Source organism: Notechis scutatus, chromosome 3, assembly GCF_049901735.1.
Source record: "Notechis scutatus isolate UNSWTSFEM ecotype Mainland chromosome 3, rNotScu1.2, whole genome shotgun sequence".
In the NCBI taxonomy this organism is placed as follows: domain Eukaryota; kingdom Metazoa; phylum Chordata; class Lepidosauria; order Squamata; family Elapidae; genus Notechis; species Notechis scutatus.
Window position 1 is genome coordinate 105,178,690 of NC_142011.1, and position 22,205 is coordinate 105,200,894.

Consider the following 22,205-nt stretch of genomic DNA (forward strand, 5'->3'; position numbering starts at 1 on the left):
CAAATAATTGCACTGCTAATATACCTATTATCATTATGCTTGTCCCAAAGGTGCTTTTTCCAAAAGGCAACTGGGATTTCTAGGTTTTTCCCCTTTTTTTCCCTTTTGCTTTTGACCGGCTATCCGAAGCTCAAGCTTCTAAGTGATGACTGAATGGTGGGTGAAACCGCATTCCTCCCTGAAAAGCTCACGGCCCGCTTTTTGTAAACCCCCGGACCACCAAGTGCCCCCCCGGCCCCTCTTTGTATTCTTTGCAGTCATCTCATCATTAGCACTCTAAGGGTTGGTCATTACATCTCTGAAAGTGATTGAGGACACTTGGAGGTTTATCTGTATCCTCAGAGTCACCTGAATGAGTGCAAATGGTGTGGGACCTACTTAGGACTGCTGAAAGGACTGCATTATAAACAGGAGATAGGAAGTATTGTATCACTCCCCTTCTGTTGAGAGAGGGCTGTTCAGTGTTAATATAGAGAGGGCCCCTTTAACCTCCTTTCAAACCAGTGATCCTCTTTGACCAGAATGTGAACTTTGCTGTCTTCAAATGAATGACCCTTCTCTTTCAGATGCAAATAGACGGCTAAATCCTGTTCTGATGAATTTGTTCTCCTGTGTTGTGCCGTGCATTTGTGAAGTTGTTGTTTTATTTGCCCCAATGTACAGGTCTGCACACGTCTGGTTGCATTGCACTGCATGTACCACATTGCTCTGTTTGTGTCTGGATGTTTTGTTCTTGGGGTGAAAAAGCTTCTGTCTTAATGTATCCCTGGGTTTAAAGTGTGCATGTATGTTGTGTTGGTTGAAAATCCTCGGGAGCTTTTCAGATATTCCTGCAACATATGGAATGACAACCTTGCTCCATTCGTTGCTCTCTTCTTTGTCTGTCATGAAGGAGCTCCTACTAGATCTTTTTGTGCATTTGATGAAGGTCCAGTTAGGATAGCCATAAGTTATAAACTCTAAAGCCTTCTTTGATGTGTATTTCTTCTTTCACATTCTGGACAGAGAGAGTTCCAAACTGTAACAAGAAAGGACGTAGGTCTTCAGCACTGATAGAAATAGTGTAGTCCTTAGAGTGCAGTCCCACTATAGAACAACAAAAAATATCTATTGGAATTAAAGTATCTATGAATTGATTCATAAAAGGGGTTCCACTTAGGAGCTCTTTGAGTATGGGTGTATGAATGTGTGTTGAGTCTATGAGAATAGGGGCTGGAAAGTAATCTGAGGTTAAATCATGAAAGACATTATATACCATAGTGATCACCTTCAACTGGCCCAGAAAGAAAGTAGTAGCTATTTCAGTAAAGAGGTGTCATAGCATTAAGAAACACCATCTGCTGTTTATCATTTATATTTCCATTGCACTTTAGCTGCAATTTCTGGAACATTTTCAAGGGTTGCCTGATAAAGAATATATTGCAATAATCGAAGCATCAAGTTTTGTTTTGTTTTTGTAAATTTTATTTGAGGGTTCATAAAGAGAAAAAAAATACAAATAAAACATCTTTTTTGAAAGTAGCATAATCCTGGGTTACATTTCTTCGTACAGACACAAATTCAGGTTCATGCTCATTTTTATATTCTATTCCATATCTTATTACTATTTTACATTTTCTGCATAGCTTCTCCCCTCTTTTAATTGTCTCGATTTTATTTTAATTATCTCATCTCAATTCAAATCATTGTATTTATATTTTTTGTCTGTCCTGTTTCAATTATCCATTATTTTTTCTCATTAAACAAAATTTCTCCTGTAGTTACTGATTGGAGTATGACGCCTTTATATCTTTTCCCTAAAGTTGTAACATTCAATAACATAACTTCCATTTGGATTCTGCTTGGTACATTCTTAAAATACACAGTGTGTTCTTAATTTTTTTTTTATAAATGTATATAATTAAAACAACATTCCATTCCAATTCAATTCTATCATTGATATTAATATTCATTAAAGTCTTAACATCTTTAACATTACTTTTCAATTAAATATCATACTTCTATGGGAACAATTATAAGCTTTCCATAGTTAATTCCCACCCCCCTCTTCACTTATATTTTATAAAACATTAACTAATTAAAATGTTCCTGTTCCTTCCTAATTCAATTTTCTCATTTATTTTATTTCACTTATTTTATTCACAAACATTTCACTAAATTACACTAACTATTTTATCCCTCATTTTAATCATACATTGTTTCCAATTTTCTAAAGTTATTTCTATTACTAATATAACAATACAATCTTATGTACCTTTACAGAATCCCTTTTTCAGTTAGATTTTCACCCATTATCTCTAAATAGGTCCTGTTTCTCTATATCTTGCTCCGGTCCTTTGTAACTTCTTTTCCTTTCCTTCTTCCCTCTCTTCTTCTCTCTCCCCTTTTTACCCCCTTGTCTCTCTACCTCTATTTCTCTCTTCTGTATTCCCCTCTTCTGTTGCTTTCCAGTATTATAGTTATTTTTCGAATTATTTTTCTTTTCTTTGGTTGTTTTTTTAAGTCTTAAATTCTCCATTCTCTTTCCCCCCTTTCCTTTTTCTTCCCCATATAAAATTGCTTGTTCATTAAAGATGGCTTCTTCTTTGTCCCAGTCTTCTTGTTTTGCAGTCGTTTCTTGTTGTTTCTCATAGTTCCAAATCTCCATTTCTAAGAATTGAAAAACGAAGCCAAAAGAACCCCTCCCTTCTTGTGCATCTTCTTTGTACTTTTTAAGTTCCATTTTCAATTCATCCAGAAGTGGTGCCATTGTATAAATTTTTAAACAACCACCCGATTGATTTTAGTCATTCAAATATAATAACCAAGAATCCAAAGATCACCAAATAATCCAAATACACACAAGCTGTTTCTTTTCTGCTCTTTTTTTTCCCACTTTCTCTTCCTGGGGTTACTATTTAGTTGCAAAGTTTCAGTTAAAATGTATCTTTTAGAAGTCTTGTTGAAGTTTTACTGTAGATTCTTTTTAATTCCAGGCAGTCTCCTCCCTCTTCCAGATCCTGCCCTTATTCTTTTCTCTCCCTTCCTGCTTATGAAAAAGAAAAATTTTAATGTCCAGAAATCTTTATTATCCTTTTGGCATTTTGTTTTATTTTCAGCTTAATTGCCTATTGATGTCAAAGCGGATTTTTCCGATTTCTTATTTAAGTCTCTTAGTTGTCAGTATAGGGAAGGAGATAGAAGAAAAAAAAGCCAAACCTTTCCCTTTTCACTTTCCTTCGCTGCTTCCGACTCTTCTTTGGGAGTGATGTTATTTTTTGTAAGTTTAAATTCCAGGGTACCTTAGTTGTTGCTTTTACAATTTAACCCGGTGAGCCAAAACTTTCACTTCTTATCTTCCTCCTGCACATTCTTTTCCGGTCGAGTTCTTCTTTGTGGTGGTCATTTCTGACCACCGCTGCAACCGCCTTCGGGAAAGGGAGTAATGGTCAGCTGAGGAGGAGAGATGCGGCTCTCCTCGACCCTGCTGGCGGTCTCCCCGCCTTCACCACCTCTACGGGGTGGCTTAGCCCCAAACCAGCCGACTCGGGCGCTTCCAGCGGCGAGCCCAGATAGGAACCGCGCACTCATCGCAGATTTCTGTTCGCTGTCAAGCCCTTCAAACCGGAAGTCGAAGCATCAAGTTTTATTTCATATGCTGTAGAAAATGCAAGCATAGCTTATAACCATTCACAGAAACAGCATATAAAACACCAAATATAAATGCGGTGGCTCATCAAAGGAAACATCAACCAGTAGGAACGCTAAAAAAGAAAAAACAACTGTGAAAATTATAGTAGCTTACGGGCAAGGTGCAAATGTCTTAAGCTTTTTTTCTTGTAGAGTCTCAGAGGTACCAGTAACTTTCAGTAGATCATCCAATTGGACCAGCCAATTAGAAACAGCTTGGAAAAAATGTACCCAATCAGCTTCATACAATCCTGTCTTCTGCTTGCTGGATAACAACTTGAATGTCCACTCTTCCAAACTGTTCAATAGAGCTATTATAATTTTGGCAGATCCTGGAGAAAAAAGTTTTATCTCATAAAATGCTGATAAAATAAACTTGGTACATGTATAATGCAGATTCATAACTTTACATTTTTAACATTGTTTTAAAAGAGAGAGATGTTTTTTTAATAAAAAAAAAAAAAGACAGAAACAGCATACAAAATGTATCAAAATAGCTAAGGAATTTTGCAAACAAGGTATGAACAAAAACCCAACTTTGTTTTCGTAAAACCCCCGCAACATCTATTCCAACCAGTTGACGTTTTACAAAGTTTTCATGTCGTGTGCTATATTTTTTTAAATAAAGAAAGAAAAAAAAGACAACTGTCCCCCCCCCCCCGAGGAAGTTATAGTAGCTTAGGGGGACCGAGAGGGGTGCAGACCCCCCCCAAAAAACAAAAAATGCAAATGTCTTAAGCTTTAATTTTTTGAAGGAGAAATTCTAGGCCTAAGAATTCCTGAAATAGTCTCTAAGAGGTACCAGTAACTTTCAGTAGAAAGGACCTCATCCGAAAATAGTGGATAAGAACCTATTTTTTGGTGAAAACTCAGCCAATTAGGAAACAGGACTTGAAAAAAAATTTGTACCCAATCAGATTTGACTCTTTCCCTGATTATACCCAGGTGAGAATCCTGTCTTCTGCTTGCTGAGATAACAACTCTTGAATGTCCGCTCTTCCAAACTATCATTACAACAAGAGCTATTATAATTTTGGCAGAATCACAAAAAAAAAAAAAAAAAAAAAAAAAAAAAAACTAAGAGAGAAAAAAAATAATATCTTTATCTCTATAAAGGGAAATGGAACTAGAGAAGGGGGGTAGAAAGGTTGAAAGAAAGAAAGGAAAATGGAAAAATACAAAGTTTTGAAATTATGAAAAGGAATTTTTTAGATAAAAAAGTATAATTTCTTAAAAAGTTATATGTATTGTTGTATTGTACTAGAAAAAAACTTATAGCAGTGATAAGAGATTCATATACTTTATCATTTTTAATAATTTTTAAAATTTAATAATATGAGGGGAGGTTTAGAATATTGAGTTTTAATTAAAGAGTTTAATAAGATTATGGTATTGATGTTATTATAAAATTTCTATTATAGTATTTGTTTTTAATATTTAGATCTATTGTTTAACTATGTATTTAATTATTCTGGATGTACTATTTAGATAGAATGTACCAAGCAAAATCGGATTGTGTATGGGCGTTATTTTAAAGGTTAATTTGATTAATTTAGGGGAGATAGAAAGGCATCATACTCTGATTAGTGATTTCAGGAGAAATTTCTTCTTTTTTTTTATATATAAGGAACAAGACAAAGGGACAATAAAGAATGGACAAAAGATACAAATATAATGACTCAAATTAAGATGATTAATTAAGATAGGATATTTTGCAAACAAGAGTGGATGTGAACTAAAAACCCAACTTTTGTTTTCTATAAAGACCTGCTGTCAACATCTATTGCCATAAATGTTGGATCTGTTTTACTCAAAAATGTTTTACATGTCAGTTGTGCTATATATTTGTCTTTAATTTAATTTTAAATAAATCCTCACCTGCGCAACATGTTGATCTTCGAAAAAATCTTTCAAACAATACTGACCATTTCTTACCATTTTCCCCATTAACTCTTGTACAATACTGTTCATTGAGATGACTGCAGTCTTTATTGATTTCTTCCAGCATATTTGACTCAGCTGGCTTCCTGCCCTGGAGATCTTTGTGACGGCCATGCAAAGCAACCCCCAGATCAACCCACTGCTTCTGCAGTTTGGTAGCCATCTTGAGGGGCTCTTGTCTCAACAGAAGCATGTCTCCCCCATACTGGGCCAATTCATCATTTAACATCTGAAAGAAAAAGCAATAAATGTATTTGTTGCCTGAAAGATTTCCCATTTTAAAAAAAAAACAACTCTACAGCTTTCTCCTTCCCTAAACTGATAATCTTAGGACCAAGTATTAGCTATTATAAGGTACACTTTTAACTCTATGATTGTCCTGTGATTGAACTGCATCTTTAAACTCACAGCTGGAAGAGAAGCTTCTTAGACAAATTTAATTTTCCTACTTACTCTTACAAATTGTGAGATAAAAAAACTGTCTGTTCTTACTCCAATTAGACAATTTTGTTTAGGAGGCACCTAATATCTGCTAAATACCTAATCCTCATTAATATCCAGACTTCCCTTGTTGATACCTAACATAAAGCAACCCCAGGAGTGAAGAGGTAGAAAAAAGTAGAAGGATTATGAAACCTGACCAATGAAAATACGATAACTCATTTTTGAATTGAATCCCAGAGATTGTTCCCACTACTCAGGCTCACTGCAGTTCATTGGGGAAGGCACCCTGGCGTTGAAAGTAATTAATGAGAATAGCTTTAATAAATGTTATTCTGTTTATTGCAGTCCTGCTTAAGGGGAAGTCTATAAATAAACACATGAAACAAGAAGACCCTTACCTTTTCCCAAACTTTGAGATCCACAAGGATTTGTTCTAACAAAGTAGCTCCCTTTTCAAAATTATAAGTTCCTTTTCCACTGGAAAAGCAAGAATAGACAGTTGGAAATGTGTAACCAAAAATACAAATCACTCTAATATGTATCTAAACCTTTATGCATATCATGCAGTATGCATTGTGTTTACCTTACTCACTTCGCAGTAGTTAACTGAACCATGGTTTATTTAATTACACATAGTCTTCATTTAGCCATAACTGTCAGGCTATAAAGCAAAGAAAGAAAGGAACATTTATCAAACTCACAGAACATGATTTTGAAAGTAACGGAGCCAACCCGTCAAACCATTCTGAATACTCCTTGTCCTTTCTCTTGTAGTTTCTTCAACTTGCTCCACCAGTACCTCAGCATCTCTCAAAATCTCCCGGAATTCTTGTGTCCAATGTTGTAGATTAGAAAGATCAGTAGAATCCTAAGTGTGTTGGAAGAAAAGAAGAGAAAGAATCTTATGAGAAAATCATATTATTAAGCTATAAATATCAAAACAATCGTTTAAAAAGGCATTCTTTATTATTTACATCTACATTGTGAACAGATTATTTCTTTATTTATTGTTGATTTGATCTGATATCACTCAACTCCAAAGAAACTTCAAAGTCTTCATAACCTCACAGTTCATCCTGTTGTGATTCTGGAGTAAATTATACAGATTTTTGCCTCATAACAACTCAAATATGGACAAACAATGGCAGGCATTATCACCAGTTTCTAGCAATTTTGCCATTTTATTATATAATTTATCTAAGCAATGTATGAGAGATGACATATTCAAGAAAAAAGTTGCTTCAGCAAAATAAAATGAGAGCTTTAAGCAGCAATATTAACTGGGCTACCCAGCAACTAAAACATTTTCTTGTTTACAGATACTAGACATACAAGTCACAGTAGCATATTATACTTACTGATATTTATTATTTAGCCCTTACATAATATTTGATTCATTTATCTACTCTTATCTCGATTGCTTTACAGTGCAGATAATTTGATGTGATTTCATCAAATTTAATTATTTTTTGTTATCAGAGACAAAAGTGCAAGTTTCTTTCCCTTTTCTAATGTTTGAATTTTCACCAGTTAATACTATACTACTGAAAGGTGCTGAATCTACATTACCATTTTCTTCTAGTACAATAAGCTATATAGATTGGAGAGTTTAAGCACAATATCACCTCTTAAAGTTGGTACTATTGGTTCGCTACCCCGATCTCATCAGATGATATTTTATAGTAAATAAATTGGGATATTCCTGACTAACAGAGGGCAGAATGGATTTCTTTAAAAGTGAAGAGTGAGATCTAAAACAATCTTATATGCATGAAAAATATATTTTGTTAATAAAGGAAAGGTTTATTTATAGATAAAAATACTATATACAAAATCCATCTGATGCAAAAAGCAAATCATCTGATGCAAATCATGATAATAGTTCAACACTCTGCATGCCATTGTTTGTGCAGTATCTTGTGTACCACATATGGAGCTGTCCAAAAAGCTTATCCTGCGTGGAAATGCCAATATCAATGTTGATGTAAACCTTATTTATTTATTCAGATTTCTATGCTGTTGTAATCAGGAAACTGAGTGTAGAACAAGGAAGCTAACAAACAGAAAGACTTTGTTCATGCAGCTTAATTATATCATGTTCAGCATTTCCCCCACTAATGGATAATACACCCTCAAGTAGCTGTACCTGTGACGCCAATAGCATTAAGAAGTGCCTCATCCCTTTGACCCAAGCCTTTTCACTGTCATACATTCTCCGAGCCAGTATCAGCTTGTTCTTTTCAACTACCTGAAAATACGTATTATAAGATTATCAAAGAGTTTGGAAGGAGAAAAATAAGTGTAGATGAAGATGCTATTATACCCACACAATCAATAGCATGTTTTTTTTTTTATCAGAAGTCCAAATGGGACTTTCCAAGCAAGTATGCAGAAGACAGCAATTTACCCTGTTTCTCCAACAATACGGCCTCCCCCAATAGGAAGTCCCAGCATGTTTTATAGGCATGAAATGAAATTAAGCCCCTCCCCAAATTAAGGCCTATATTAAAACATGCGAAATGGGGGAATGGTGGGGGCTTGCCGTTAGAAATACTTTTGTTGCACACCCGGATATGGTGCTGCCTGTGTTGACCCGATACGAAGTGCCCCACCAATGCCGAGGTCAACATCCAAGCCGTCGCCGCCCGCCCGAAGATGCAAGGGGGAATTAAGTCACCCCCAAAAAGACGGCCTAGCCATTTTTTCGGGCTCAAAAAAATTAAGACCCAGCCTTATTATATGAGAAACACGGTAGTGAAATAGCAATGGTCCTGACTCAATTATCATACATTAACTGAATCAGATAAGGTTTAGAAATGTGGTACTCAATAAAGTTTGGCAACAAATTTCTTAGTACAAGAACTATAAATTGCATATGCAATTTATAACTATAAATTGCATATGCAATTTGCAATGGCATTCTTTCACCTTGTACAGGAATATCCTATCTGCTGTAACCAATTTTAAGCCAACACTTTAAAATTATTTCTGTTCTCTCTTCTATCTGCAGGACTCAAGCCTGCTGTTAGGAATGATGACAACCAGGAAAAGCACCTTGAGATTCAGTATCTGTCTGCATTATGTTTGGGTGCACACAATGAAACACTTCCTATCAGCAAGACATTATTTTATTCAAATCATATAATTTCAACACATTTTGGACTTGTACAGTTTTTGTCTAGACCAGGTTCTGCACTTTCTCTTCGATATGTTTACGACAGTATTTCAGGCTGAAATACACAAGATTAACTCTCTTCTATACAATAAACCAATCACTGAACTAATCATTTAGCTAACACAAATCACAACATGTTATCACAGTAATGCTCATGAAAGATGGAAGGTGAAATGGCAAAAGGACTAGAATGGATCTTTCTTCCAAGATTTCTCCATGAATGGTATTGCAATCTCAGAAGTGAAGGCTGACCTGTAAATCAAATAATACAATATTTCCCCACTTTTCTTTTCCTAATATGACATTTTTATGAGATAACAAACTGCTTCCTTCTTTCTGTTGCAGATATTGCATTCATGCTATTTGCAAGGTGCCACAGCTACAAGAGAAACAGTTTGGGACCATAATTTCATGAAGGCCCACCTTCAGAATGGTGCAACTTCAAGCCCATCTGCTCTAATGTGGCTCACTGAAAATCTGTACAGAATTAAACCTCAGGCTTGGAATTGGGGTTTCAGTCAAATCTACTGCTTTCCTCCAACTTTCACTGGTTATTTAGTTGTCCTTCATGCCAAATGGAAAGGCAAAGCTTTTAGAACAGAATGGCTAGCGAGCCCATTCATACATCTTTACTTCCAAAACCCACTCTATTCTGATACCAGTCAGTAAAGCTTCACATTGTGATAGTTGTCCTGAAAGAACCACAGCAGCAAGAATGCTCTATGCACACAAATGGAAAGATGTTTTAATTCCCACAATGGATGACTGGCTGCAAAAGCTGGCTGAGTTAGCAGAGATAGCTAAATTGACTGCTTGAATTAAAGAAAAGAATACAACTAACTTTCTTTCCACTTGGAAGTCGCTTCTGGACTTTGTGGTTGAGGTAGAAAAGAATTAAATTTTGACTTTTGCTGATTAGATAGCTTTATTGTTGTAGATATAGCTAGTATATATTACTATATAAAAACAAAAAGTTGTGTTTTTTTGTTATTACCTTATTTTATTGAAATAAACAGAGTCAAAAATCAGTGCTTTTTTCTTTTCCCCCTTTTCCTCTACACTTTTTCTTCTTCCTTTTTCCTTCCCTGCTTTGAAATTATTTTCATTTTTCTTTTTGATAAACTAATAAAAAATTAAATACTCAGAAAGAACCAACATACGTGTACCCAAAGAAGCATTCTTCACTCTAAATTGTGTACTTGTGCTTGAGGCAACAGATCTATTTATCTAGCCACCTGAAATGATTGAGCTGCCTTTTGAAGCCATGTATTTCATTTGGGATTATTTATTTTTTCCCATTTCACAAATTACACAATATTATTTTTCAATCTCAGTTCCAAAGTAAGTTATTTATTTGTCATATTGAAAAACCGCATATCTCTCTCACAGAGGGTTATAGATTGATATCTGTCAATCCCCATGTGTTATACTATTTATTCTATCATGTCTTTTGCTGCAGACCAAAAATTAGAGATAGGAGAAGTAGTTACAAAATATATAATTATATCCAAATATTGGGTAATTGTTGCATATATAGTTCGGCTATAGACTCAAATGACAAAATATTCTTTTATACTCGGTAACCAAAGGCCAACCCAACCTCCAAAGAAAAAATACTGAACTCTTCTGAGGTTTCTGCTGTTTGAGCCATCGCATGAGTTCTACAGTGAGTAAAGTTAACTGTTCTGCTATGAAAGCATTTGAGGAAAGAATGGATATAGCTTTCTAGAATGGGACAAAAAACTATTTAACATAACCAACCAATTAAATAACTACTCACTTATGCCATTCTTTCAAAATCCCCAGAAGTAAAAGATATATATTATATTATTTACCAAACTATAACAAATATTTGACGATAGACAATTTTGATGCATAACATTATGGTGGTTTTTTTTAGATTTTTAGATGCTTGTTTGTGCTTCATTTAATGTGGGCCTGGAGAGTATCAAACCAACACTAACACACTAAAGATAGTTTGCCTATGAAATTTAATCACAGGACACATTGCATTTCAAGCCACAACAGAAGGCTAACTAGATGAGGGGAAAAAACCCTGTTTGCTCCAAAAAATGTGATTCCTTCCATCCTTCTTTGCACATAACATTAGCAAATAATTCTGGATTATTATATGGTCAAAAAAACTGCACATAGTTTTAGCAGAACATAATACATTTTATTGTTCCATTCTAATGTTGATTAAAGTAGTGTATGTGTGTATTTATATAGCTGAGACCTTAAGGGAAGATTTGCTGATATTTTAAAATAATAGTAATTTATTGTTACATTTTAATGAGAGCTGAGCTATAAACACTTAAAAATAGTTACTTTAAAATATATATTAAATGGTAATGTGTCCTTTTTATCCCATATTGTAAGGTGGAAATAGTGATTTTCATCAACAGTTGTTCTGAGGGTAAATGAAATACACATTTATAACTGATTTTATGCACTCAAAAAGTATCAGAAATGAAAAAAAGAATAAATGAGGAAAACTACTCATCAGCTTTCAAGAATTTGTAGACAAAAGTACTAAAAGCGAATTGCATTAAGAAGAAATGACCGTACTTTATCCAATGCTATCACACTCTTATCTGTTTCGGAAGGTACCTTTAAGGCTATATCATATGCGGCATTGCTCCACAGTTCTTTTTCTAGCGTCAGTTGATGGATCTGAGCCTCCAATCTTGTCCTCTGCAATTCGTACAGCTCACGATACTCATCTAAAAGACTAAAGGACATGAGAAAGAGGTATAAAACACACTCTACAATTCACCTCAACAGTGTAACTTCTATTATTTGCAGAATATTCAAAACAATTATTTTTATATAATCTAATAATAATAAATAATGTTATTGAACTTGAGTGTCACCTCACTCTTAATGACTCTGGGGGGGTCTCAGAACAATCAAAACTAAGAAATTACAATAAAACTAATATGACAATATGTTTTTTTTTTAAAGATGGCCAGAATGATAGACCAGATTTGAAACCTGCTCAGATCACAAACTAAAAGTCATAAATAATGAATACAATCAAAATCATGATCTGGTATATTTGCAATCTTTATTTGCTAAATAATGAGTTTTGTCAGATTTTCACAATTCTGGAAGTACTGTCTAATCAAGGGAAATCCACGAAAAGATTTGTATTTACATTCACAAGTTAGAATCAGAAAAAGTCTGAAGACTGAAACAAGAGATCCATTGGTCAAGTGTGTCTTTTACCCACATTAGATAAAGAAATCAAACATTTCTAAGCCTTTCCCAAGAATTGATTGGATGTTTGCTTCTAAATCCTTAGTATTAGTAGTAGAAGTGGAGGCCTTGACAGCAAGAGGAATCACTGAAGAATGGTTTTGAAAACATTTACTGATCTTCCAGAGTCCACTTTTTATTGCTCTTGCACACATTGCACAGATTTCTGAATGTTTTCCAAATTACATTATCCCGCTCTTCACTCAAATATTGTTTCCCAGTCTCAACTTTACAATGATTAACATTGCCATCAATGTACTCAGAGACTCACTTTGCATTCATCTCAGACTCCTTTACTGCTCTTGCTAGCTCCTGATAGGCTTTTTCGGCTTCAAAGGAGGTTCTATGGTCATGTTCTCGGATAGTATTTAATTCCCTGTGGTAAGGACAGATATTCAGAGGCTTTCAACAATCACTGTTTTTATTCACAAAATGAAACAGAAGCAATGATCTGAATCTAGACCTTGTCAGCTGTCCTATAGCTTGCTTGAAATGGAATAACTCATCAGTAATGTGCTTATCCATTACTCTCTGGGCCATCATTTCTCTAAAGAGAGTCCTCATCTGCCTAGGAATTCGTTCTAGCAATTCCACATATCTTTGTCTGTAAGATAGAAACATGTAAAAGAGGAAAAAATGTTGACTTTTCTTGAGCATATTTGCATATAATTTAAAAGATTTATTTTTTTTACAAAGACTGGGAAATTACAAATAGAGAAGGAACATTTGTACATAAAACTAGACAGAACTAGGCTATTTAAAAAAATCAAGAGAGGTTCAGATGATACAATGGGACTCATGTATCTATTATGACATTCCTCCCCATTGATATCCTAGAAAGAGTATTGTTGTAGGCTTTATCCATTTCATACAAAACACCCTGTCTTACACACTTCTGAATTAATTCTACACCAGTAATCAAAAGACTTATAAAGCTGTCATATTTGACTGTGAATATGTTTTGGATTATACACCTCCATACCTAAGTTTAGAGAGGAGTTGTCCTCGCTCTGCACAATCCACACTGACTTGTCGAATGATTTCATGAAACACAATATTGTAGATGTTCTGTTCCACCTTAATCACCTCCAGGATATTGTGCATCTTGGGAAAGATATGTGGAAACTATGAAGATTTTTGCAGAACTAGATATAAAATGGTTATCTTCCATTTAAATGGGTTAGGAGAAAGAAAATAAAAACTTTGAAACATATTTATCCTTTTAATATCATTTTTTTATTCTAGTTCGATGATTGTTGAATTACTCATAGAAGAGATCCTACTGATCGTGCCACTCTCAACTATTCAATGGAAAATATAACTATGTTATTATTTACATAATAGCTTATCCCATTTTTCTATTAAAATACATGAAATGCAACATCTCATCACCACTATAAATTCATAATTAAACAACAGAATGAGATGTGGTGCATCAAACTACATCATTAGGATTTTGCCTTTAAAAGTTGACCTACTACTAACACAATCCATTTAGGTACAGAAAACTTGTCTACCATAATTTGCAGATTTCCTTCCAGCCTAAACTTTTATACTGGCCACATAAAGAGAAAGATTGTACAGGTAGTCCTTGATGTACAATCACAATAGGGACAAAAAAGAATATATTGTTCAGTGGCACGGTCATTAAATGAGACATCACATGAAAGCACCCAGTTTCACAATCTTTTTAGTCACAGCTTCTAAGTAAGGTATCAAATTACTGCAACTTGTGATCTTCCCTGATGGCTTCCCTATTGAATAATGATAGAGAGCAGGGTGGGAAGGTCGCAAATGGTGATCATGTGACCATGGCATTCTGTTCCTTCATAAATACAGGACGGGATGGTTGCCAAATGCCCAAACCATGATCAAGTGACTACAGGGACACTGTGATGATCGTAAAGATGATCATAAGTCACATTTTCAGTGCAACTGTAACTTAAAATCATTGCTAAACGAATGGTCATGTCTATGTATTGCTGCAGAAGTATCAAGACAATTATTACCTGTGAAATCCCTGTTACACCAACATTCACATCATTTGTTCCAGCCTTTTCCAGCATGGTATCCATCACTTTCATCAGTTGGAGAACCTCCAGCCTCCCAGAGGGCTTCCTAATAAAGCAGAGGAGAAGAAATTGCCCAATAACAACACGCAAAACTGAAGAATTTTGAATGTAAGTGTTACTTACATAGATGGAAAAACCCGCAGCCTATTTTCCTCATCTTGAAGCAGAGTTGTATATTTACTGCAGGAAGTAAAATAGGATAAACTGCTTGGTTTTTATTGCAGGATTAAATGGCACGTTTATTTTAAACATTTTTTTGAAACTATACAACTAGAAAATTATGACAAATGAAGTTGAATGCATTGGTAGCACAATTATTATTTAATTACTGTATTAGCACAATTTACAACACTTTTTAAAAATAGATACAAATAACACCCATAAGAATGTTATACTTTCTGTATGCAAAGCTCTAATAGATTTGTTCTTTTAATATGTCCCAGGCCTATATTAAAAGGCCACCCATTTGCAAGGAACTAAGGACTTTTGCCCATGAAAAAAACCATGTTTCCTGTACTTTAAAAGAAACATTCTCCAGAATATAAAAATAAATCTAAAAACAAAACAAAAATAATGAAATGACAAGGAATAGATGACAGAATACTTTTAATGACTTGTAAAAATCAATCAAATTCTAAACAGCTAAGTGCATGTGCCCTTTGAAGGGGTTTGTAATGAGAAGAATGAAAACCTGTATCATGTAGTTATAATTGACTTGTATAAATGTACAATAAATATACTTAACTTACATAAATTGAGAAATACATCCAAGAAAATTAGACTTACTGCACCTAATGACAGCTGAGGCCTAATTTAATATGAAAAGGTTATTTGGGAAAGGAATACTGAATACTTTCTGTCTTACTTTTCCAAATATATTTCATCCCAGTTTAACTCTAATATCAGAAATAAGCCACATATTTCAAAGACTTCCCTATTCCATCCTCAGGAGACCTCTCTATTATGCTACTAAACTTAACTGGTGTGATTTCCTGATAGTGGGAGCCAAGATAAACACAAAACAGTAGTGTAAGACTTAAAATAAATGCAACGTTTGTTTGGGGGAAAACTCCAAGCATCCTTCTAAATCTTGTGTCCCTGTCAATATTCACGTTTACACTCCCCCATTCTGCATCATTGCCTTGGTCACTGCAGACATGTCTTCTCCAGCCATTAAAACTATGCCCATCGGTGGGCTAATTTACACTCATTTCATTATAGTGTTTAACCATTCATGAAGGATTCAGTTTTATTTTCAGGGTCTGAATAACTTTGGAAACTATGGATGAAGCAACTCATGAAAAGGGATGAAGAAGTTTGAGCAAAGCCTGTAGTTAACCATGTATTTTCGCCTAGCTTCAGATGCTCTTGATTTTATCCTACTTAATAGGTACAAAAGCATATAACAGTACTCACTCATCATAATATTCCAAACCTAGGACACCTCTGTTCTTTACAATGTGAAATTCCTCTGGAACAAAGGTGTCTGCTACATTTGCTGCCTAAAAACAGAATAAATTAAAAGAGAGTAATATAAAGCAGGCAATAAACATTCACAACTTCCCCCAAAGATAAAATTTATTTTTAAAGATATGCAGAAAAATGCTTCCTGACATTTTTAATGTGTTACTTACATTTTAAGTAAAAAAGTAGCTTTTCCCCCATGAAACTTACTTACATTTTAAGTAACTTTTATGGGGGGAAAACTACTTTTTTTGTAAAAGTATATACCAGGAGACATCTCACTGTGTGACTTCTCAAGGGAAACAGGCTTAATGGAGATTTTTAACCAGATTTTTTTTTAACCAATTGATAAATCATGTCTGCCTGAAATCATGGTTTTCACTAACAAACAAGCACTCTGCTTGCCTGTATGGTATAATAGACTAGGCACAGGAAAACCCAGCCAATCTGTCCTCAGCCACAGTTCTCTGGGTGAAGTCTGGGCCATTCTGTCTTTCTTAGCCTATCCTACTTCACACGATTATTGTTCTGGGGGGAAATAGGAAAAAGGACTAACGTGTATGGCATCTTGAGCTCCTGAATGAAAAGTGGATATACATTTTTAATAAATAAATATTAGTGCTGATTGTGCCAGCTTGTTGTTTGATTTGGGTCTCTAAATAAACAGTGAATAAAGCAATCTCTATCCTGCCATTGCATCATTGTTAGGAAATACATTATTTGACTAGATTTAAGAAATATAATTTGTTTAAGTACTTCACGTTAGGTCACTAAGCTGACTTAGAAAATTTAGCTAGTAAATATTTTTGTCTTATGGTTTTATTTTGCAAAAAAAAAAAAAAAAACCCAAAAGGACATAAACAACTATTTGAAGTCCAAATGACATTTTATAGTTTTAAGAGACTGTGAATTCAGATAGAAACCTGACTAAATGCAAATATACAAAAAAAGTAGTGTTTTTGACAACTGGCTCTGCTGTTTCAAGTATACGTCCTCCTGGTCCTATAAATGCTTAGCGCTCAGTCCAAATTCTGTCATACCTCCAGAGTTCTGTTGTCAAATCTTAACCCTTTGCTTAATACTATCAATGTTTTGGCAAAGAGGCAGACTCACAGGCTTGGCTGCATTTGCATCCTGCTTCAAACTTTTATGAGGTACAGCACGTGAGGAAGGAGCCCCTGATCCTTTTTGAGAGATGATATCATACAGAAAAGAGACATCCCTTAACAAACAGAATAGAAACAACAGCTTAATTGGGAAACTGCTGTAGAATCACTGAACTACACTCTCACCTCTAAAACTCAGAAGAGTGCTAACATATGAACATCTAAAGGCACAGTCTGCAAATACCATGCTAATTTCTTGGTACTCTCAGTCACAATTCTTGCCTGTTAGCCAACTTGTCTATTAATAGGTCCCCAACATACACAAAATTGCTTTATTTCTTGTATGGATGTTTGCCCAAAACATTTTCCTGCCTTAAAAAGGAGTTTTATTACAGCTTTCAGAATGAATTCTTAATTATCTCCCATTATTTTCATTTTTACTTTTCCATTATTGCAGGTGTTCAGCTCTCTGTTTTCCTATTCTTGGTTGAAAACTTTGTCAATTCATGGTCTCAAACACTTTGACTAGATTTGCACAGTACATTATGCAACTACTAGATTTGCACAGTATATTAAAATATAGTTGGCAGCAATATGTTGTGCAAATCCAGATATTGTAGCATTTGGTCCAGTTGGTTGGACAACCATATAAGCATGAGAAATACGCACAAATGCAAACCAATTATACCACTGAATCCTTTCTGCAGATTTGCCTCCCTTATTTATATACAGTACTACAACATGCTTTGTAGTTTTTTCAGCATTCTCAATGCTACAGAAGTTTTACAAAGGGACAGCTAATATGTCAATTATTTTATCTGAAGGTTTTCTAGTATTCTATCGTATTACCTTCCAGCTCCAGTCAAGCAGACAGGATGCTGTATCAGGTATCGAAATTTATTTCTACGAATGGGGTGTTGCCAGACTCCATCAGCTGTACGGATGCAACCCTGAAGAACAGAAAAAAATATTAATTCATACTTAAAAATATCTCGATAGTCCTGAGGTAATTACTGGCACCCATAATATTTTAAGCCTCTAATATCATAATTGAACTATACACAATATAAAGAGGCATACTGGTATGCTTCAGTCATAAATAATTCTATTCTATAGATATCCACAGTACATGTTTACCATGCATATGGTACATTTGTATATTCTTACTAGGACTTTTATTTGTCAATTATAGAAGATTGTACAACTACATAAAAGATAGAATATATAGAAAGCAATGTATGCATAACCTTACATGGAAAGGTTCTCTTCTCTGAGGATATCCACATAGCCAAAGGCAGATTGTGTGGAAGTCTGCAGAAAATCAACATTACCTATCATGGTTTAAATGGGGCTTACTAGGAAAACTAACAGGTGAAGCATTCTTGATCTCATGCTGCTGGTGAGCAATACACTTACCTGTTTTTGGCTCTCTTATGACCCCCCCCCCACTACAACTTTTTCTACAAATCATGATCAAATCATGATCTACAAATTCTAGTTTAATTTGCTATGGCCAAAATGAAACTCTGGGTGTTGTTTCTACCACTCATTTCTCACTATCACCTTTTATTTACTATACTTAGTGGCCTCTTATCCCGCAATCCTACTTCCAGTCTGGGAAGAGACAGAAAAAAATCTAAGTCTGCTCTTGTGGCTAAGAAGGAGAAGAGAATATCTCTACTCTACTCAAGGTTGCCTGTGCTAATACAAGCCTGCCAAGACCCCATGGCTGGTATTGTTCAGAACTGCAGCAGACCATTAACCAGTAGATGTTGTGATAGATTTTAGGTTCAAGGGGCAAATATTCTACTAGTGAAAATGAACTTGCAGACCTGAAAGTCAACACTTTTTGTTTTTTTGGGTGGTCTTAAAAAAGGAGGATATTGGACTGGATTGGCAGCAGAAGTCAGAGCAACAAATATCTCTTCTGGGATGAAATCACGTTGCAAGGGTTTTGAATGAGGTTTGGAGTAAACTTCCACAGTTGGTTTGTCTCTTAATTCAGGAAATTCTAGAAAGAGGAGGAAAGACATATAAACATTCTGTTTATAATTTGCTGGAAAATTTCTTTCTCACCATCTAAAGCAGGGGTGCCAAACTCACATCATCATGGCAGCATCACGTGACGTATTGTGACTTTCCCCCCTTTGCTAAATTGGGCATGGGCATGGCCAACACATGACGCATCTGGCCCATGGGCTGCGAGTTTGACAGCCTGATCTAAAGCATAATTGTTATTGTTCTCTCTCTTATAAAGGCACATATCTACTCACACAGGCAGGCAGTTGAATCTTTGGCTGGGAGCTCTCTGAAACATTATTCAGTCCTTAGAGGCTGTAAGCAGAAGTATTGGGAAGAAGGGAAAAGGGGGAGGGAAAAAAGCAAGGATGGGAGAAGGCCACCCAGAAGTGCACCAGGAATATGAGTTGGGAAAAGTGTTATGAGATACTGTAGATTTTAAGGCACCAGGCATCACTTGGCCAGTTTCCCATTCTTTTCAGAAAGAACCAGGTGGTGTGTGCATAACAGGACATGTGGTGTTTTCTCTCAGTTACCATACATTGGGGTGGCCATGCTAAGAAAAGATCTAACAGGTTTCATGTATTATTCTATTTGCACAAAAATTACAGTGATACAGGTAAGTGCAGGAAGGTTTATTATTTTAATAGGAAGAAAAGTTCCTATTTCTTCCTCCTTTCTTTCCCTTTTGTGCAGACTGGACTGGGAAATTTTGGTAGACCAGAGAAGAAATGGTTTTCATTCCACATTTAAAGTCAGTAGAAACCACAGGTCTATTTTGGAGATTTTAGAAAGAAAAAAAAAATCTAAGTTTTTTTTAATAATTCTGTTTTATCTATGGATAATTCCTGCAATGTACCCCACATTTTGTGAAATGGTGGGCTCAATTATACAACTATGATATAAATAAGACTAAAAGCATATACTGAATGTTATCTATTACCCCAGCATGGGTTAAAAACATAATTTCAATATCATCAGATTCCAAGAAATCTAAAATGCAAACTAGACTGGAAAAAAATCATTTTGATTCTGATTTTTCCCCACAATGTTGTACTTCTGCTATGGAGTTACCTATACTCAAGCATTTATTATTTTTCCTCAATAGATAAATCTACTTCTCCCCTTCTAAGAAAATAACCTAAAAACTCACCTAAACTGTTTGTTTGCTTATTATTAATTTCATTAGATTTAGATGTCACAAATTCCAAAACAATTCTGGATGGCCCACAATGTCAAAAAACAAAAACAAAAACTGAAAAACACAATGCAATATAAATAACAAGATGGCGTCTGCTAACTCAGTACAGAATATGTAGAAAATCTTTTCTAACAAGCTCTGTCCATCCTAACAAAGGTATGAGAGAGCAGCTAAATCTTCAAGGTCTTTTGGAGCCCTACCCATGAGTGGGTAGAAAAAAATGTGCCTACCTAGGTTATTAGGTAAAATTTGTTTAATGAAAGGAACCTGAACTAACTCTGCCAGCTTATACCAGCCAGGTGAAACCATGGGAGATAAGTAGGAATAAAAATAATGGGCCAGTCTAAGACTGGGAATAAGGGCTTAGGGATTGGAAACAGCAGTGAAGTAGAATTGCTATAATTCTTTTCAACATTCTTACTTTAAATAGATTCTCTAATGCCTGACTGCTTTACAATAGCAAATGGCAGAATAGAATGTTTGGAATGGATCTCAGAGATCATATAGTCCAACTCCCTACTGAGCGCAGGAGTCATCTACTACTATAGCACACCTGGCAAGCAGTGGTGGGATTCAAATTTTTTTACTACCAGTTCTGTGGGCATTGCTTGGTGGGTGTGGCATGGCTTGGTGGGTGTGGCTTGGTGGGCATGGCAGGGGAAGGATACTGTTAAATCCCCATTCTCACCCCACTCCAGGGGGAAGGTTACTGCAAAAACCCCATTCCCTCTCCACCCCACTAACCTGCTGTCCAGCTCCTTTCTCCTGTGCAGGGCAACAAAAAAAGACCCAGCTAATCAGCTGGGACTCAGGAGGCAGAGAATAGATGGGGACAGGGCCAGTCAGAGGTGGTATTTGCCAGTTCCCCAAACTACTCGAAATTTCCGCTACTGGTTCTCCAGAACTGGTCAGAACCTGCTGAATACCACCTCTGCTGGCAAGGATAATCTAGTCTCTGCTCCTCCAGAGGAAAGTCTTTCACGTTAGGAAATTTTTCTTACAGTTTGGCCTATTCTGGGCAGGTAGCACTTTTCAGAGAAGGTAGTTAGCAAATAAACAATTGTCTCAATTTGTAACAACCATTTTATTTAAATTTATATCTTACAACAATGATTCTGGGCTTTGTAAAGGGATTAAAACAACAGCTATAAGCAATAACTTGATACTTGAAATAAACAATACATTCCAATCATAAAAAACCAAATCAGCAGCAGAGCTAATGTAGTGTATGAAATAATATAAAATAGCATTAAATAATACTTGTGAGATTTACCTTTACTGCTGTCACTAATAAGCATCAAGGAGTTAATATCTTTGACTTGTTTGCTCTCTTCTTTTGAAGTAGAAGGCAATGCTGGAACTTGCTCCCTCTGATCAGACATGATAAAACATTGATTCGGGATGGTTTTCTCATCAAGAGACTTGTTTGCAAAAGCAAGTTATCTACAAGATATATAGATAAAATAAGAATAGATGGTATGACTGAAAATGACAGTATTCAGCTTCGAATTCTGTACTTAAGGATTCAATGTATAGTACCTATATACACAGAGCATGTATTTTACATTAATGCCCCTGGGGTAAGTCTACAAAATACACTTGTGTTATCACTTGTGGTGAGAAAGAGTTATCTACAGCAGTCTTCCCAACATGATGTCTCCCATATATGCCAGACAACAACCTAAAATTCTAGGATTGTTGCCTAGATTAGGAAATTGGGGAAATAAATCTTGGAAGATGGCAAAAACCCCAACAACTCTCTTTCTTTAATGCTGCCATGTTTGCAAATAGCAGGAATTAAATGCCTTGAAGTTACGTAAGCCTACTGTAAGTCTATAAAACTTCCTCTTATGAAG

The 22,205-nt window shown here is 35.3% G+C and overlaps 1 protein-coding gene across 4 annotated transcripts in view; it reads right to left on the reverse strand.

Annotated features, from left to right (window-relative positions):
• AXDND1 (axonemal dynein light chain domain containing 1) overlaps positions 1-22,205 on the reverse strand; it is a 36,216-nt gene that overhangs the window by 12,905 nt on the left and 1,106 nt on the right. For all 4 annotated transcript variants that reach the window (XM_087960883.1, XM_087960884.1, XM_087960885.1 and 1 more), the window contains exons 2-17: positions 21,623-21,792; positions 18,962-19,140; positions 17,979-18,079; positions 17,137-17,245; positions 15,976-16,061; positions 14,683-14,739; positions 14,497-14,605; positions 13,470-13,591; positions 12,951-13,091; positions 12,759-12,863; positions 11,840-11,960; positions 8,201-8,302; positions 6,756-6,922; positions 6,453-6,531; positions 5,605-5,839; positions 3,785-4,001 (exon numbers count right to left, since the gene is read on the reverse strand). In XM_087960883.1, coding sequence (XP_087817009.1) covers positions 3,785-4,001; positions 5,605-5,839; positions 6,453-6,531; positions 6,756-6,922; positions 8,201-8,302; positions 11,840-11,960; positions 12,759-12,863; positions 12,951-13,091; positions 13,470-13,591; positions 14,497-14,605; positions 14,683-14,739; positions 15,976-16,061; positions 17,137-17,245; positions 17,979-18,079; positions 18,962-19,140; positions 21,623-21,731 — 2,039 coding nt within the window. In that variant the 5' untranslated portion in view covers positions 21,732-21,792. The remainder of the gene's footprint in view (positions 1-3,784; positions 4,002-5,604; positions 5,840-6,452; positions 6,532-6,755; positions 6,923-8,200; positions 8,303-11,839; positions 11,961-12,758; positions 12,864-12,950; positions 13,092-13,469; positions 13,592-14,496; positions 14,606-14,682; positions 14,740-15,975; positions 16,062-17,136; positions 17,246-17,978; positions 18,080-18,961; positions 19,141-21,622; positions 21,793-22,205) is intronic.